The 19,114-nt window shown below is 46.1% G+C and overlaps 1 protein-coding gene across 1 annotated transcript in view; it reads left to right on the plus strand.

Moving 5' to 3' along the window:
- Nucleotides 1-459: 459 nt before the first annotated feature.
- The window catches only part of STOX1 (storkhead box 1), a 33,509-nt gene continuing 14,854 nt past the window's right edge, over nucleotides 460-19,114 (plus strand). Inside the window, exon 1 of the mRNA XM_006125246.5 lies at nucleotides 460-814. Coding sequence (XP_006125308.3) covers nucleotides 511-814 — 304 coding nt within the window. The 5' untranslated portion in view covers nucleotides 460-510. The remainder of the gene's footprint in view (nucleotides 815-19,114) is intronic.

The raw sequence follows: 19,114 nt of genomic DNA on the forward strand, positions 1-19,114 counted from the left end.
CAAAACTGATTTGAAGATGTCAAGTTACAGCGAATCCCGCATTAATCCTAAACGAGCAAGTGAGCCCTGGCCTAGGCTGCAGAGGAATGGACCCTTACCCATCCAACCCCAACCATGGGCTCAGTCAGCCCCCGAGTATTTTTGCCAAAAAAAAAACCCACTCAACCAAGCATATGGTCAAGATTCGCTGTAGTCACTGAGGTGGAGCGCGCAGGGAAATCCCCGTAGGAGCTACCTTTCCCACCACCTCCTACCTGCTCGGGGGACTGGCGAGGCGCTCGCACCCGGGCGGCTTGGGGCGGACACCCCGCACTCCTGCGGCCACAGACCTGCCCTCCCTCCCCAGCTCGCGCCGGGGCAGACCAGTCTCAAGAACAGGCGGGGCTCCCGCAGGTGCCTTCCTGCTCGGCCCTGCCCCCCGTCCCCAGGCTGTCACTGTCCCCGCCCTCTGCCCTGTCCCCCTGTCGCGCGGCAGCAGCCGGACACTGGGCAAGCGGAGCCGGCCCGAGCATGCCGCGGCCGCGCCGCGCGGTGCAGCTGGCGCCAGGCTCGCTGGCCCTGGTGCTGCGCCGGCGGCGGGAGGCGGGCGGGGAACCGAGCGGCGCGCGGCTATTCCGGGCCTTCCGCCGGGCCAATGCCCACTGCCCCTGGAACGCTGGGCTGGCGCGCGCCGTCGCCCGCGTCTCGCTGCAGGGCTGGCTGCGGGGCGGCGTGCTGCTGCTGCAGGGCCCGGCCGCCGCTCTGCAGCTTGTGCGGGACGCCTGGCTCCGCAGGGCGCTGCGGCCGCCCCAGGGCTTTCTCATCCGCGCAGTGGGTGAGTCTGCGGGGAGCGCCGGGCTCCCCCACTGCAAATTGCTCGGGGAGGAGGCGTGTCCCCAGGCCGCTACGCTCTGCCACGGGGGGCAGGCGGGGATGGCTCTGTCCCCATCCCACCCGGGCGGGGGGGTTAGTGTGGCTGCTCACCAAGCCAACCTCGTAAGAGGATACCTGGGAGAAAGCAGCTAGGCTGGGAGTAGGGTTCCTGCCCTGTAACTTGAGCCCCCTTGCGGTCCCTTGGCTTTCTGGGGCTAAGGAGCCTTCCCTAGGCTCTCTGCTCCCCTTTCTTGGTGACCAGAGGCTGCTGGACTGGTAGCACAGTTCAGTGATGAATCCGTAATTGCTACACAAACCAAAATATTATCAGGTAAAAGGAATCCTCCCTGTGTGGAAGACGTTTGGTGTGAGGCATTACTGCCAGGGCAGGGGGGAAAGCAGCCAGGTATCAAAGAGGCCTGAGGGATGCTGTTGCTTTTCTATTGAAAATATGTTGGCTTTGCTTGAGAGAGAGGTACTTCACAGGAAGCAGCAAAATGTTCTCAGACTTCTGGTGAATAATTTGCAGTCATTTAATGCACATGACTGAGCCTTTCTGCCCTAGTGATCTGTTTGTAGTAAAGCTCTCCTTAAAACTTTTCTTTATTTAAGTAATTTAATGGTGTGTGAATTCTTGATCCTGCTAATATGTATGAGCATAGCCCCAAAGTGGAAGTCACTGTTTTTCATCAGTATAGGAGTTTGTAGGCTCAGGGGCTTATACTGATTCTGAGATGCCTGCACAAATTGGAAACCTCTTACATATGGGCATTAATTTCTGTGAATATTAAGAAAACTGGGTATTTTTTGTTCGGTCTTCATTGTGTGGAAAAGGTGTCACTTTGTGTAGTACTTGTAGTTCCACATATGATGCTAATGGATATTGGTAGGTTTAAAATAAGTGAAACACTGTTACAGGACTAAAATATCAATATTTACTGTAAGTTTTAAATGTGAGTACTATCGTCCTGATCTGTCACTTGAATCCATGTGGGTAGACTCCTGCTGCTGTGCAGAACACCATTGAAGTCAACTACTGAAGTGCTAGATGGTGGCACAATTATTTATTTTAAAGATAAACTTAGCAGTCTTTTAACAAGTGTGGTGGGAAGCCATCAAAAAGAAAAGAACTTAGAGATCTGAGGGTGGTTATATTTTTAGGCCAATGAGATTGACCTGAAAATATTAGTTTAAATAATTGGAAGTTGCCCTCTTTTTTTTTTTTCCATTGGTGTAGTCCTCTTAGTTTAAATAGTGTGTGTGGGGGGAGGGGGAAGGGGGGGAGGTCTGGTGCCTTTATTTTGCTTTCACTTCTATCTTGTTGAAAATATTTGCTATATTTTAAAGGAATAGTTAAATTAGTGAAAAGTGGCATGCTATCTCTGTCTGTGGAAATCAGTGGCTGTTTCAAAAGAATATGGTGAAATAATTTAATTGCTGTGAATAGCAACAACTGATTTAAATAAATTCAGATCTTCTCACTCCACAGGTCTTTCTGTTATGCTCAGTTAAACCATTTTATACTTTTATTAGAATTTCTGGCTTGTGAAACTAGTACTGGCCTCACTAGACTGGCTATAAATAATCAAAGAAAGAGAATATAGTGTCAGGTATGAAATTAATGGAAACTTTGCCATTGACTTTAGTGACCAGGACTTCACCCCTTCTGTGTAAACAAGGAAAACTACATGTACATCAAAGGTGATGATGTATGCAGCCTTGGTTTGGCTTTAAGCAAAACACTGTGGACACTATTAATTACAACTTAAAAACAAAAATATTAAAGACTTACAAAATACTTAAAGGCCAGCAAATATACGCAAGCCTTTTTATTTGAGTTTGGGTGGAGGAGTTGACTGTCCGATTATAGTGTGGTTTGGGAAATTGATAGGTGGATGGGGTAGGTGAACTTAGCAAATTGAGAATTAACTTGTTTTCATTACTGGATAATAGTAAACATCTATTTAAATAATCAACTCTATGGGGGGCAAGGACTGTCTTTCATTCTGTATTTGTATAGCATCTTGCACAATGAAGTCATCTTCTCTGACTGGATTTCCCAGGTGCTATGACAATAAATAATAATTAGACACAAAGTAGAAGTTATAAAATAAATAATTTAGGCTAGATATTACAAGTAGACCTCACTCAGCAGATTGTAGATACAGAATATGAAATGTCAAAAACAAATGACTAAATACAGTATTTGGGGATTTGTAGCAACTTGAAGGTTAGACCTACTGAAAACCAAAAGGACTTTGCTATTTGACAGGCTAGAATGAAGCGCTGGCTGTTTCCTGCTTTAATTCCTTTATTTCCCCCTTGAAAGAGCAAAAAATTAGGTGTTGAAACATCTTCTATCTCTAAAGAAGAATGCAGCTGATGGAAGATTTAAAAAGGATTGTTCTCAGTTAATGCATTAGTAGGAGCATTGCCAGCAGATCTATGGAAGTGATTCTCCTTTCTTCGGCACTGATGAGGCCGCATCTAGAGTACTGTGTCCAATTCTGGGCTCTGCACTATAGAAAGGATGTGACACATTGGAGAGAGTCCAGCAGAGGACAACAAAAATGATTAGGGGCCTGGAGCACATGATTTATGAGGAGAGGCTGAGGAATTTGGGCTTATTTAGTCTACATAAGAGACGCATGAGGGGAGATTTGATAGCTGTCATCCACTACCTGAAGAGGGGTACCAAAGAGGATGGAGAGATGCTGTTCTCAGTGGTGACAGATGACAGAATAAGGAGCAATGATCTCAAGTTACAATGTTCAAGGTCTAGGTTGGCTATTAAGAAAAGCTATTTCACTAGGAGGGTGGTGAAGCACTGGAATGGGTTACCTAGGGAAGTAGTGGAATCCCCATCCCTAGAGGTTTTTAAGTCCTGGCTTGACAAAACCCTGGTTGGGATGATTTAGTTGGGATTGGTTCTGCTTTTAGCGGGGATTGGACTCAATGACCTCCTGAGGTCTCATCCAACCCTAATCTTCTATGATTGTGATAATGCACACATATGTACACCAGGGGACTATCTTGGCATAGTTATGAGCATAATTTCATGGTGTAGATGGAGGAACACCATCTTCTCAAGCAATTGGAGCTAGATTAACAGAAGCATTATTCCTGTGGTGTTATCTGCAGGTACATCAGGGGTTAGGTTAGTTGTAGTGTTTGGTTTCTTCACAAAGTTGAGCAGTGGCACTGCAGCTTGCACCTACATTTTAAAGTGTAGATCAGACCACAGACACAGGTATGACTACGCCTTAGATATGCAAATAAACTAAATGTCCAGATTCCTAGTATTAGTCACTTAGAGCTTGTCTACACTACAGAGAAGATGGAAGCTGTCACAGACAATCTTCTGGGGTTTGAATTAGCAGGTCTGTTGAAGACCTGCTAACTCGAACTGAGAGGGCATTCCCCTCAGCACTGGTAGTCCTGCTCCTCTTGAGGAGTAAGGGAAGTTGATGGAAGCATGTGCACCCGTCAATTTCCCATTGTGTGGAAGGCACCAAAATACAAGTTAAGATACTTTGACTCTAGCTAGGTAATGAACGTAGCTGGAGTTGTTTATCTTAAGTCAACTTTCCTCTTTAGGCCCTAGGAGACAGATGGGTGAGGCAATATTTTTAGAAGATGCATGTTGTCACCACTAAACTTAAGAGTTCATCTTTTTATTTTTCCATTACAATTACAATTATCATGTTATATTCTCTATATCTGCCACAGACATCTTCCTTGCTTTTTTACTAAATGTACTAAGTTGTTTACAAAAACAGCAAAAGCCTGTTGACTATTTTAATCAGATTTCATTATAGAGAACAGCATGTAGACCTCAATACCATCCATTTAATTAAACTAGTGTGCTTTGCAATCTAATGAGGTCAGATTGCAATCATGATTATTCTGTATAAAAGCACTGTAGACAGATTATGGGAATGCTCTTTTTCATTGACTCAGAAATATGAGGAAATGCAGAATATGGCAGCCCCCTTGTTTAGTTGTGGTTCACTCACAGATCATATAACACTTTTGCTTCAAAGACTGCACTAGCTCATGGCTTTTCAGGCTGAATTCAGGATGCTGGTTTTCATCTATAAAAGCCCTTCGTGGTTTGCATCCTCTATATTTAAAAAAGTTCTTTGTGCTTCAACCTGACAATAGAGAGAAATTAGGAGGATGAAGGTGCTAATCCCTACATTTGTATATCTATAGTCTGGAGGCAGGACATTCCCAAAGGGGAGGCCTCAGTTCTAGGAATTTGCTTTATGCTTGCATCAATAGAACCTGTTTGTTTGATTTACAATTACAAAGCCTAGTAGGCTTTTCCTCAGTTGGAGAGAAAAGAATACTAAGGCTCCTTTTTTTCTGGGGGAAGAGGAACTAGGCTGGATTTCTTTCTGCCATTTTTTAGATGATTTGTTAGGATAATTTTAAACTAAAAAAGTTTGTTCATATTTAACTGGCAGCAGTTACTATTAATTGAACAGCTGGAAAGCTTCACGTTAGCATCTTAAGCTCATTTTTCTATTAATATTTCTTGTATATATACTAATAATTATCACCACATGAAGTACACCCAGTAGGTTAAATGCAAATAACTAAGATCACAAGATTAAACAAGCAAGTTTAAAATCTGACACAGATCAAGGACCACACCTAAGTCTCTCTCACTTATCACATACGTAGATATTCATATACAGGCAGTCCCCGAGTTACGTGGATCCGACTTATGTCGGATCCGCAGTTATGAACGGGGCCGTCTCCCTGGTCTCCGCTGCCCGCGTGTTCTGCCGCTTTGCTCCCCGTCCCCCTGGTCTGCAGACCAGGGAGACGGGGAGCAAAGCAGAGCAAAGCCACGGAGCCCGAGGGTAGCAGGACAGCCACGGCGCGTCTGGGCTGTCCCGCTGCCCCCGTGCTCCGCGGCTTTGCTCCGGACGCCTGTGGTACAGCAGCTGGGGCGCTGCCGGTTGGTCCCGTAGTGCCACTCTGGGCGCTACTGGACCAACCCGGCAGCACCCCAGCTGCTCTGCCCCAGGCGTCCTGATTCAGCCACTGCTGGTCAGTTTCAGCAGCGGCTGAATCAGGACGCCTGGGGCAGAGCAGCTTGGGTGCTGCTGGATTGGTCCAGTAGCGCCGCGGAGCGGGGGCGCTACTGGACCAACCCAGCAACACCCCAGCTGCTCTGCCCCAGGCGTCCCCAAGTCAGCCGCTGCTGAAACTGACCAGTGGCTGACTACAGGAAGCCCCTGCCCCGGGCTTCCTGGAATCAGCCGCTGATCAGTTTCAGCAGCAGCTGACTTGGGGATGCCTGGGGTTCTTAAGTTGAATCTGTATGTAAGTCAGAACTGTCCTCCAGATTCAGCCACTGTTGAAACTGATCAGTTTCAGCAGCGGCTGAATCTGGACGCCAGTTCCGACTTACATACAGATTCAACTTAAGAACAAACCTACAGTCCCTATCTTGTACGTAACCCGGGGACTGCCTGTATTCATTCTGAATATCTGTAAGCACACACACAGTTCCCCGGTGACCCCCTCTGGCCGGATGCCTTGTGTGAGGATGGAATTCCATGGAATGAGGTTTAACTGTTAATTCGATCTAAGGGGTTTATCTCGGAATCGCACTTCTCTGCTGCGTACAGACGCGGGCAGTTATTCCGGGCTAGTCAGTTTCCAAAATGGTGACCGCCTGGGAACATGCTAATGAAGCACAGGATATTTAAATCCCGCCCTTCATTTGCAATTTCGGTTGCCCTCATTAACCTCCCTAGTTCAAACTAGGGGGCTAGTATAGGCATACCCTTACAAACTCGGCTACCTCTCTGAAGCTTAAGATAATAATGTTACAACATTTCATTACCGAAAGCTAGGGTTGCCAGGTGTCTGGTATTGTAGCGGACAGTCCGGTATTTGCATGCTTTGTTCGGTAAAAAAAAAAAAAACAGAAAATACTGGACATGCATAATGTCCGGTATTTTCTGATTTTTCCGGCTGCGCACCAGACGGAAGCCTGGCGTGGGTGGGGGGAGCGGCTGGGAGTCCCAGCTGGGAGGCGAGGCTGTGATTGCTGGGAGCCCTCAGTCGGTTGAGCGTGAGGAGGAAGGGAAGCTTCCTCCTCGCCCATGCGTCGCCGGGAGTCTGTGCGGGACAGGCAGCAAGTGCCCAGGTAAGTGCTGCTCCCAGCCGGGCAATTTGCTCACCCCCCCCCTTCCCGGCCGGCCGGTTCTCCCCCACTTCCCCTCCTGATCGTCCCTGGCCAGCCCCCCTGCACCTTCCACAGTTCTGCTTCCCGCCAGCCGGTTCCTCTTCCTGATCAGCCCCGGCCAGCGCTGCTGCACCTCTCCCCACCTCCGTCAGCTCTGCTTCCCGCCCCCCCTTCCTCCCAGTCCCCCCTTCTTCCCGGCCAGCCCCGCGGCCCCCGACACTCCCGCCAGCTCTGCTTCCCGCCCACCTTTCCTCCCAGCCCCCGACCCCCCACAGCTGTGCTTCCTGCTCCCCTCCTGGCCGGTCTCCCCTCCCCCGATATCCCGCGGGCAGCCCCGTTCCGCCTGGCTCCCCCACCCCACGACCAGCCCTACTTCCCGTTGGCCCCCCTATCTCCCCCGGCCAGCCCCCCTGTTAGTTGTTTCCAGGCCCCCCCCTTCCTAGCCAGCTACCGCTCCCTTCCTGGCCTGTCCTCCCTCCCTCTCCCCTCCCCCCCCCCACATGAAGCGTGTCCAGGTTTTTGGTTTATTTTTTAAATGAGTACCTGGTAACCCCTAGCAGCGATCCAGTCCTTGGAGTCTTTTTTTTTTTTCCCCAACAACTATGGTCCCCCCCCCCCCTTTTTTTTCCTTCAACAAAATTTTTTCCAGGTGTTTTTTTTGGGGGGGGGGGGGGTGTGTTTGGTATTTTAGCATGGGTGAAATTATTGCTTTTTGAGCAGCACATAATATTTTGTAACTTTTATTTTTCTCAGGAAAGCTCATGATTCCTGACATCTTTCATTTGCTAAGTTGCTCTGTAGTGTGTTACATATGGGGAACACACAAACTTAATGAGGATAGCAACTCAGCAAGAGATTGTTTATGTGTTTCTTGGATTCCCTTACTGTGTACTTCTTTCATCTCTGTTCCAGATTTTGATCTGGTCTAGTAAACAAGGTTACAGGTTCAAAACCCAAGGTTAATTAGTTTTGAAACTGAATTAAGTCAGTGTGTTTTTTCTCTCTGTGTAGAGTTGAAATGTTTTGGTGGCCTAAGAAATATGTTGCTATATTTTATACAACTGCATATAAGTAATTGGAATATAAAGAATATTTTGTAACTAATGTCAATTTTTAACTATTGCATCTAAATTAATTAGATCTGGAGCTATTTCTAGTAGTAAATGTGCTTATTTAAGGAATACTGAGTCTGAAACTGTCAACTTATGTGTTATATTATTATTTGATCTCTATTATAGTCATTTCTATAAATCCTGTGCTGCTACATCTTAGGAAGAATGTCTTGCATTCTTGGAAGGATGTTTTGTCCGTGAAGCAAGATGGCTTTGGAAACTTACCTGTTGTCTGTTACTTACTCATCTCATGCTCATAATTCAAGGACTGTGAGAGCCTGTGTATGATTTCAGAGATTTGTTTTCAGTGGTTCTGAACACTCAAATTCCATTTGAAGCTGTAGCAGCTCTTATGCTCAGCATATTTGAAATCCGTTTCTTTATTTAAAAAACAAACCCATAGAAATGCTACCATGTGCAATACATTTAAAGATACTTTTGATTTTTAAAAAGAACATGAAATACTGCTTGAATTTTGTTCTTGGTGTTTTGAGTTCTTTTTCATTGAATTAGGAATTTCTGAATGGCAGACTTTAGCAGTATTAACCCCCAACTCTGAATAAAAGCTATCATTTGTACTCAGTCTTTCTTTTTTGTAGGTCTTTTCATATAAGACTATAGTCTGTGTGTTGCAGAATACTGGTTTTTAAAAATACGCATTTCCATTATCTTGTGTAAATAAGGAAGCTACGATTACAGTAACTTAGTATTATTTTGAACTTATTTGAACAACAGATTCCTAACTCATAGCAACTTATTTCAGTTACAGGAGGCCACCGAGTTCTGACCTCCATGCAATTACAACCATTTTTGTAAGTGCGGAAGGGGCCGAAAACCCCTGACTTACGTCCGTGGCCTCACATTTATGACGGCACATGGTGCCTATCGTAACGAGGGTTTGAGTTATGACGCCCCCGACTTGTAATACTTCCCCAGGAATCAATCGCGTCGCAAGTCAGGAGCCTTCTGTATTTATTTAGCTAGTTTTAATATGTCTGTGCCTTGTTGTTCTGGAGGATGCTGACTTTCATGACCAATGTGAACAGATGCATTTCAGTTGTGAAAATTGTGAATATTTGTTGAAGGCCCCTGTGGAATTCAATAGCACTTCCAGATGGCTCTTGTTTTGCCTGCCCTCATTAACAACATGTTGTAAATGAAACCATACCCTTTCTTTTTTAAACTGGTGTAAACCAAGGGAACTTCACAGCTAACATAGGTCAAAGTTTGTGGTATTGGTTGGAGTTGTGCAAAGCAAGGTAGCGATAACAAGAAATACAATTCATTGCATTGCCTTCATGTGTAAAGATATCTAACGAGATCAAGACTTAAGAAGCTAACAGTAGAGTTACAATACTTCTAATAGCCTTGGTTTGTAAAGATGCAAGTAAAACCAGTGCTCCCAAAGCAGTGTCATCTACACAGACATGCATGCTTGCTTTTTTGTTAACCCTGTTTTTAAAACTGTATTTTATTGTAGTGGATGTGACAGACTGACAGTGTCCTGAGCAAACCGTATGGAATTAAGATAAACTGTCCTGAATTAAGTTAAACCTTCTTGAAGTAGGATTAATACCTTTGGGGTACATTGTGTTAAGAATGCAATTAAGTATGCGTGGTTGTGGAATTGTATGTATTTCCATGGGGAGGGTGAAGAGGAGAACAGCAGGGGATGCTGAAGTAAATTCACTCAGGTTATATCTCCAAAGAACCCAAATTTCTGGAAAAATGCACATACACAAATTCACACTGGGTTTTCCAGGCATTTTAATGCATTTGCTTAAGTTTTTTGAAATGTTACCAAATGAAACCTTGCTCCCTTTGACATTACAACACATACATTCTCCAATTGGTTGGATCAGGTTGGTTCAGGCAGAAACTGAGACCATTTTGAGACAACTTGAAGTTTCAGAGCCTGGCACAGATACGGCATTTATATCAGGAGCAGAAGAAGACTGTAGACACAAAATGGCTGTGTAATTCTTTCCTTTTGAAGAGAGCCTATTCAAATGTTTCTTTCATTTATAAAAAGAAAAATGCACTCCTTTTGTTGGGAAGATACAGCTGTCAGATGTTAAGAGATGTGCTACTGCCTGATTAACTGAATGCAACATAAAATCATCCCCAATTATCAACCAATCAGAGTAGCAATTGCCTTGCACATTCAAAAGCTTCAGAGGGAGACCGAGTTAGTCTGAAGTGGGTTGTGCCCACAAAAGCTCATGATACCATCTACATGTTTTGTTAGTCTTTAAAGTGCTGCAGGACCATTCATTGTTTTTTACGTTTTTCCAGAGTAGCAGTGTTGGGAAATGGTGCCTCTCTCATACCTCAATTATGAAAATCGACATCTGAGATCAGGGTTTTTTTTAAGGGAAACTAATTGCAAAAATATCCCTTTTCAAACGTGATGTGATGTTTAAATTAAACTTTTGTTCTCATGATTCCACTAATGGACTGAGTCCTTTTTTAGTGTGCAAAATCAGCATGCCCTGATTGAAGTAATTAACAGCATAATAGAAGGGCCAGGGCAGGGGGAAGCCTGTCTTAGCCCCACCATGCAGCCAAATTGCTAGTGGCCAATCTCCAAGCTTGGCTAATAGAAGCCTCCAGGAGATCAAGCCCAATTCCAGGAGACTCCTTGCTGGTGTTCCATCTATTTTTTTTATCCATGTGCAGAATGAATTCTGTTATCAAGCTTCAGGAGGTAGCCAAGTTAGTCTGTACAGGATAAACTTAAGAAACAACCAATAGTCTGGTAGCACTTTAAAGGCTAACAAAACATGTAGATGGTATCGTGAGCTTTTGTGGGCACAGCCCACTTTTTCTGTTAACAAGATAACGTGCAGGTGCGCACCACCAATAAAAACCCAAAATGTAGATACTAGATAGATAGTTAGATATAAAATTACCAGAGGGATAATTACTTTAATCAGGACAGGTTACCTTAGGCATTTTAGAACTCACTACTTAAAGAATTAACTTTAAGCATAAGAGAGAAATAAAAATTATGAAATGCACAGACCAGTCAAAAATTTAAAATAACACACTGTGAAAGAAGTAACAAAAACAAGACAAGTATGTGTTGGGTCCGGAGGTTAGTGTGAAAGGTAGAGTGTGAGTGAGAGACAGACCCACACACAGTGTGTGTGACTGATGGAGATGGACATTGCCTCTTTAAATATGCTGAGCATAGGAGTAGCTGCCAGCATGTTCCCTCCATCCCTAGCCATCTCGTGCCCCTGCTCTGTGGAGATAGGGTATTGAGGTGGGAGGAGGGAGACATCCTAATATCAACAACCTCCCTCCTTCTCCCCTGTCCTGCATAGCAGGCAGAAAGCTGGGGGCAGCGGCGGATTTAGGGCAGGGCGAGCGGGGCGGCTGCCCCAGGCCCTGCGCTTCCCGAGGCCCCGCGCATGCGCCTTGGCACCACAGCGCATGTGCTGTGTCAAAGGGGGGGGCCCTGCGAAATTTTGCTGCCCGGGGCCCCGCGGTGCTGCCCTGGGCCCCACGGCACTCTCATCCACCCCTGGCTGGGGGGTTGGGCGGCCTGGAAGAGGCCAGCTCCAAAGCAGAGAGCAGGAGCTGCACAGCAGTGGGTGGAAGGGCAACTCAAGTGCCTGTACTTTATAGCCTCCTGGCCAAACCAGTCAGGATCACCTGTTGGAGGCTCCAGGATCTACTGGTTTATGACCAGTGATTTTTAGAATATTACTAATAACCGCTAAAGTTCAGAACATTATTCAGCAATGGTGAATGTCTGGTGAAATGTTTTGGAGTAGGCAGTGATGGATAAAATCATTTGTTTTATTCTGTTTTGGCTTCTTGTATGTTGATCTATTGGAGTATAGATTAAATGCATGTGTAGTGCGGAGTTGGCTGTAAGCATTAGGACACTTAAGATATTGGAGCAGAAGGTTAAGGGGGAAAGGTATATGTATCGACATTCTTGTAATGTAACAAGCTCATCCCATTTTAAAACCATTAGAACACTAAATAATGCTTTGTTGCTAGTTTGGCTTTGCAAAGCTGCATTTCTTTTCCAAAATCTGGTCTTGCCCTGTAGCATTTATATTCTAATACTGGACTTCTGAGATTTACTTTTTTGAAATGGACAAATATATTGAAATTCCATTAAATCACAAACTTCTTCAGTTATTACTAGGAGAACATTGCAGTAAATTTAGTTCATCCTGGAGAACATTTGGTAGGTACAGCATTTACTAGGGCTCATTGATTAACCTTCATGATTACACACAAGTATCAGAGGCAGCAATTCAGGATGGGAGAAAAAGATAGAAGATGGTATATGCCTAGGGAATAGGGTGCTCACCTGGGGAGGACAGGGTCATGGGTTCAAGTCCTGCCTCCCTGGGTTGGGTCAGGACAGCCAAGTACCACGCAGCCCTGGGGCAGGCAGGATAAGGGGCCTTCCCATGGTAAGGTGGTGGGGCAGATTTCTGCATGGCCTAGGGCAGTGGTCTCCAACCTTTTTACACTCAAGATCACTTTTTAAGTCTCAGAACAGGCGAAGATCTACCACCCCTCCCCTTCCTTGAAGCCCCACCTCTTCCTTGAAGCCCCGCCCTCTCTATTCTCCTGTCCATCACTTGCTATCCCTAGCCCTTATACACGCTGTTAAACAGTTTATTTTTAAATTATGCAATATATAAAATTAAAATCACATGTTTATAGTTATGAAATAAATGGTCTGTTTTTAATTCATGCTATTTAAATGTCAAATGAAGCATTTACATGTATACATTTTGTTCTCTGCTATTTTGTAAATCTAAAATCAAGTATTGATAATTATATATTTTTTCTTCCAATAACAAAGTCTCAGTGTGACACCTGTGACTGAACAGTATCTGCCAGTGTCTTGAAGTCTGGGTTGTAGTCTGAGATTGCTAGTCATATACAGTCCATCAGATGGGCATCTGTGATCCTGCGCTCAGCCTGGGAAGCTTGCTCCAGCACAGCTGGAGCTAGACGCAGCCTCCCTTGGCTGAGCGCAGGGCAGCCAGGCTGGAGGGAAGAGATGTAGCTGCTCGGCCAGCTGGCCATGGCGCTCAGCCAGGGTGCACCAAGCTCCACCTGGGCAAGCGCAGAGGAGAAGCCGCCGATCAGCTGGAGCGTGGGGCAGCTTCTTTCAGCTGAAAGCCACAGTCAGCTTGCTGGGGTGTTTCAGCCCTCCCGACCTCCCAGCTCGCACCATTCCTCACAGCTACTCACCTGTGTTGTTGCTCAGTGAGTAGCTGCTCCTCAAATGAGGAAATCTAATGTAAATGTACTGCACAGGCACGCAGTTCAAAGAGGGCTCAAGAGCTACTCTTAGAGCCCCTGAGAGCTACCAGTAGATCGCGATCTACTGGTTGGTGACCACGGCCTTAATGGATCTTGTGGTCATGGGACAGTTTGCTCAAGGTCCGGGACAACACACAGGCATACAGCAGAATATCTATCAAAAGTCACAATTTATTTGTTTAATTGCTTGAAAACCCTACTTTACAATCAAGATTTCACCTGAAAATCTTCCAGACACTCAAAATTCTTGAAAGGAGGTCTGTGGATATCACAACATTCAGTAAAATGGCATAAATACACAGACATGCACAAACTGTACTTCTGTTTTGTACAGTCCTGCTAAACACCTGTGGATGTATAGGCCTGGTCCTGCAAACATTTATATAAATGTTTCACACGAGTAGTCCCAGTTAAACTGATTTAGGATTGAACAAAATGGAAGCATGCAGATATGTCAACCATATGCACAAAAATTTATACAATTGCAGCCCAAGGAACAATGCTCTTGCAGTCAAGACTTAGGCTGTGAGACTTAGGATGTGTCTACACAGCAGGGCTTAACTTGAAATAAGCTATGCAAATTGAGCTACGTCAATTGTGTAGCTTGTTTCAAAATTGGGAATGTCTACACAGCACTTATTTTAAAATAGAGCACTCTTACTCCGACTTTCCTTACTTATACTTACTTACTTCGAAATAACTGCCTGTTGTGTAGACACGGACTAAGTTATTTAGAGATAACGCTAGCTCTTTTGAGATTTGGGTTCTATTCATGGTTTGACATTAGTCAAGTCAAACCAGTTAGCCTCAGTTTCCCTGGGAAACTGGGTATAATATTTTCCCCCTTCGCTGACAGGGATAAGGCCAAATACATTAACATTTGTAGCAAACTCTGATACTACAATAATAAATAGGATATAAAAACCTATAACCTATTTCTTTGTTGGAGTTTTCTATTTTGCTTTTGTCTGTTTTACAATTTTTTTCCATGAAAAATGGGTTGCCATGCTAAAGGCAGGCAACATAGCAAAACACGTGTAATGCACAGATTTGCCTTCTGATAATTATTTTCATGTGTGTTACTATTCATGTACACCCATGAGAGAAAATACCACTCTACAATTACAATTTACATATTAATGCTGCTTGAAACAGCAGCAGAATATTTAGCACATTTGTAATGCAGATCACAGATTGATACTACCAGAAAAACACATTTTAATTCAATGTGTAGATCACTGTGCTGTTCTACCACTGAAATAAAAAAAATTAAAATATGAAGAAAAACAGAACACTTTTAAAGCAAGCATAGAGGAGATCATGGATAACAATGTAATAATACTGACTGACCTACTTATTAAACTCTGTTGGATTTATTTTCTGTAGATGAATGCTATTAGAAAATGCATTTAAAATATAGAATCCTCATTTTACAGAAATAGGTTAAAAAATTACATTTTGTGGAAAAATGTTCCTTTCCTACATTTTGTGCTTTGTGTTCTCTGGGTCTGATCCTGTACTGCTGAAGTCAATGAGAGTTTCAAAGTTTACATCATGGAAGCTGGATAAATCCATTTATGCATCAGAACTTGCACAACACAAAGCACCACTTCATTTCCAAAACATTCCTCTTGATAAGACTAATTGTCTTGATGTCCTTGTAGTAGATACAAAAAGATTTGCTTTGACCCAGAATTAAGGAACCTGTCACCAATCAGTTAAAATACATACCAACACTATAGAGTGCTTAAATACAATACTGTGTCCATCTTGCACAGATTAACTTTTACATAGGCATGTTTACTGACTCCAGACCTTCAAGTGGTTTTACCAGTCTACTCAAACTCATCTGATTAAATGGATACGCATGATACCTGAGTACCTTTTTGGAGTGTGTACTGGCTCGGAATGTGGGAAAGTCATCTGTAATACAAGCCTTAGATAACAGCACTGAGGGAACAGAAAAGCCTTCAGATACTCTTGACCTATGTAAAAGGATTTTTTGTTCCATCTCTGTAATTTGGTTGGCTTACTGGGTCTTAATAGTACATGCAAGGGGTGGGAGGTTTTCTGCTTATTTAGGCATTAAAAAAATACTTATGTCCACTTTCAGTTCTGGTATAATTCCAGGGAAGTTAATGAAGTTACACCTCACCTTGTATCAAACCTCAACTTAGCCCTTTGTTTTAAAAAACCTGGTGTATTAGGAAAACAATGAGTATTTCATTCTGGAAAGAAACAAAAGAGTTATTCATATTTCCTGATATCTGTTGTTTGACACGGAATGAACACTGTGAGCCAGGTGAAATGCAACATCAACATTTCAGTTATCCTTAGTGAAAAGTACCTATGCTTTCACATTAAACAAACTGACCCTGCTAAACATCAGTGCGTGATATCCTTGCTACAACTGATTTTCTCGGTTTGCTACATATTTTCATAAATAACTAAGGGTATGTCTACACTACAGCATTATTTCGAATTAACTTATTTTGATTTAGTTAATTCGAAATAAGCTAATTCGAAATAACGCATCTAAACCCAAAAACTAATTCGAATTAGCGTTTTGCTAATTCAAATTAGCACGTCCACACTGATTGGACGGTGGGTTGCATTTAAGGCCAGCTGAAACCGGTTCCAGCAGGGCATCAGGTCAGTAGTTGCTTAGTGTGGCTGCTGTTTGAGGCTATCTGAGGCTCATGCTTAAAGGGACCCCCCCTGGACAGTCAGTTCTCAGCTTTTCCGCTTGCTTGCCTACCTCGCTGAGGGACAGCAAAGCGTTTTTCTCTCTGCCTGTCTGTTTCAGTCGTTCTCATTGGGGACACCACAGCAGTTGACACCATGGAGCCAGAGCTGCCCCTAGTGCAGTTTTTGGATTTGTTGCTGCAAGCCTGGCAGCAATGGCTGGAGGCTGCCTGGCACCATCTGGTGCACGTCAGCCTCCTACTCTTCTCCCTGGCCTCTCTGGGGGCCATGGAGATGCCGCAGCAGCGCCTGGACGCCAGCGCGTCCTGTCGCATCTGGTGTCTGGACACCAGCAGTGACTGGTGGGACCGCATCATCCTGGAGCGCTGGGGAGACCAACAGTGGACCCAGAACTTCAGGATGAAGAAGGACACCTTCCTGGAGCTCTGTGAGTGGCTCGCCCCTGCTCCGCGCAGAAGGGACACTCGCATGAGGCCTGCCATTCCTCTCCACAAGCAGGTGGCCATCGCCCTGTAGAAGCTCTCCACACTGGACAGCTACCGATCCGTTGGGAACCAGTTCAGCATGGGGAAATCCACCGTCAGAGCAGTGCTCATGCAGGTACGGCACTCACCGGCCACTGGACCAGGGGAAGGAGAGGGGACTGCAAGGAGGGGATGGGCTGCCCCAGGGAAAACCGGGGGGAGGAGGCAAAAGTGCCCTGTATGGGAGGGTTTGGTCTGTCCCAGCTGTACTACACACTGCCCACATTGGCCAGGATCGCAGTGGGGGTTGCTTCTGGGAGTGGGGTGCGGGGCAGTGCCAGGGAATGAACACTCCCAGCAACCGGGGTACCCCAGTGATTCTTGGTTTTGTGTCTCTCTCTGCAGGTGGTCAAGGCCATCAACAGGGTGCTACTCTGCAGGGTTGTCTGCCTCACCGACCTGAATGCAGTCATCCAGGGCTTCGGCGCCCTCGGCTTCCCCAGCTGCGGGGGGGGGGGCGATCGACGGGACGCACATCCCCATCCGTGCCCCAGAACACCAGGCCTCCCTGTATATCAACAGGAAGGGCTACTTCTCTGTGCTCCTGCAGGCAGTGTCTGACCTCCAAGGCCAGTTCACAGACATCAGTGTGGGCTGGTCCGGCAAGGCACACGACGCACAGGTGTTCTGCAACTCCTCCGTGTGCCAGAGGCTGCATGCTGGGACCTTCTTCCCCGACCGCCACATCAGGGTCAGGGACGTGGACATGCCAGTGTGCCTGCTGAGGGATGCGGCCTACCCCCTACAGCCCTGGCTGATGAAGCTGTACACAGGACATCTCAACCGCTCCCAGCAGACCTTCAATGCCAGGCTTACCAGGGCCCGCCTTGTGGTGGAGGGGGCCTTTGGACGCCTCCTCACTCTTCTCGACCTTGCTAAGCACAATATTCCTCCCGTGGTGGCAGCATGTTGTGTGCTGCACAATTTATGAGAGAGGAAGGGGGAGGCTTTTCTGCCAGCCTGGATGGCTTAGGAGGAACACTTGGCTGGCCTGTACGTGTAGCCCCGCACCGATGCTGTCCGGGAAGCCCAGCGGGGGGCCATCTGGATCTGGGAAGCCCTGCAGGAGAGCTTCCAGGTGGAGGAGGATTGAACTCACTGGCATGCCCCACTGCGGCCTTCTTCCACTCTCACCTCCTTCCCCTTTCTCCTCCCTAACCGCCCTTCCTAATGTAAAATAAACACACCTGTTTTGCCAACAAATATGTCTGTTTATTTTACAGAACTGAGGTGGGGGTAGGGGAGAATGAGAGTGGGAACGGGGAGGGGGAAACATGGGAAGAGGGAGCTGGAAGGGGGAGGCAAGGGGAGGAAGGGAAGGGAAAGCTCAGGGTTTGGGGTCTTGCTGGCTCTCCCGTTTCGCAGCACTGCAGGTGCAGGGGCGTCGGGGGGGGGGAGTGGGTATGGAGTGTGGGGTAGGAAGGACGGGGGGGTGGAGGAAGTGGGAGGGGAGCCAGGGGTGAGAGGAGGAGTGAGATGGGCTGGGGCAGACACGGGCTGGAGCAGGAGGAGGCAGGAACCTGTCCACCAGGGTCTGGAGGTGGCCTCGGAGGCCACGGCCCTGCTCCTCCATTGCCTCCAAGCTCCGCTGCCACAGCTGCAGGTCCTCCCAGACCCAGTGCTCCTGGTTGAGGAGCTCCTGCCCCAGTAGCCACAGGTGCTGCCACTGGTACTCCTCCTGGTTCCGGGTGTGCCTGCTGGCCCAGGTGCGGGTGGCTGGTCTAGGCTGGGTGGTGTGCCCCGCACTTGCAAGTGCTGCGGCTGTGGTGAAACAAGAGCAGTGGTCAGTTCTCCTTGGTGACACAGTGGGTGAAACCCAGCCCCCCTCTGCAAGGCAAGGTCGGTGTGTGGGGAACCGGCCAGGGACCCTGCATCACACTCAGCTGCTGCTCCATGGTGGGCAAGGCCCAGGCGCACGGTCCCTGGGCTCCCTCTCTTTTGCCTCTTTCCCCAACCTCCAGGTTTAGTCCTAGCATAAATAGGCACAGCTCCATTAACAAGTACGTTTTTTGTGCCTTTCCATAGACACAACCTATTTGCCATTGTGGGCCCACATACACAGTTCTCTAGATGTTATGTGGGCTGCACCCACACAATATATATACTCCCTGAATGGGCTTCAGTTGTGGCTGCTTAGACCACCAGTTGTCCTCAGACTGCAGGTTTAGAACTTCTGTATATGGTGATATAACGCATCAGCAAATAAACATATCTTTATGCACAATCAAGGAGTAATTATATTTACAGGTAAAAGACTTAGGAAATTTTTAAGAGGAAAAAAGCATTGGTGAAGAGTGAACATAGAAAGTTGCGCAAAATGTTAAAAAAAACACTGATTTGCAATGTGATGCAGATTAATAAAAGATGCATTTAAGTATAAACATTCTGTTTCAGGCGGAGGATGGGCA

The sequence above is a fragment of the Pelodiscus sinensis genome, chromosome 8, assembly GCF_052426305.1.
Source record: "Pelodiscus sinensis isolate ZL-2025 chromosome 8, ASM5242630v1, whole genome shotgun sequence".
NCBI lineage: Eukaryota > Metazoa > Chordata > Testudines > Trionychidae > Pelodiscus > Pelodiscus sinensis.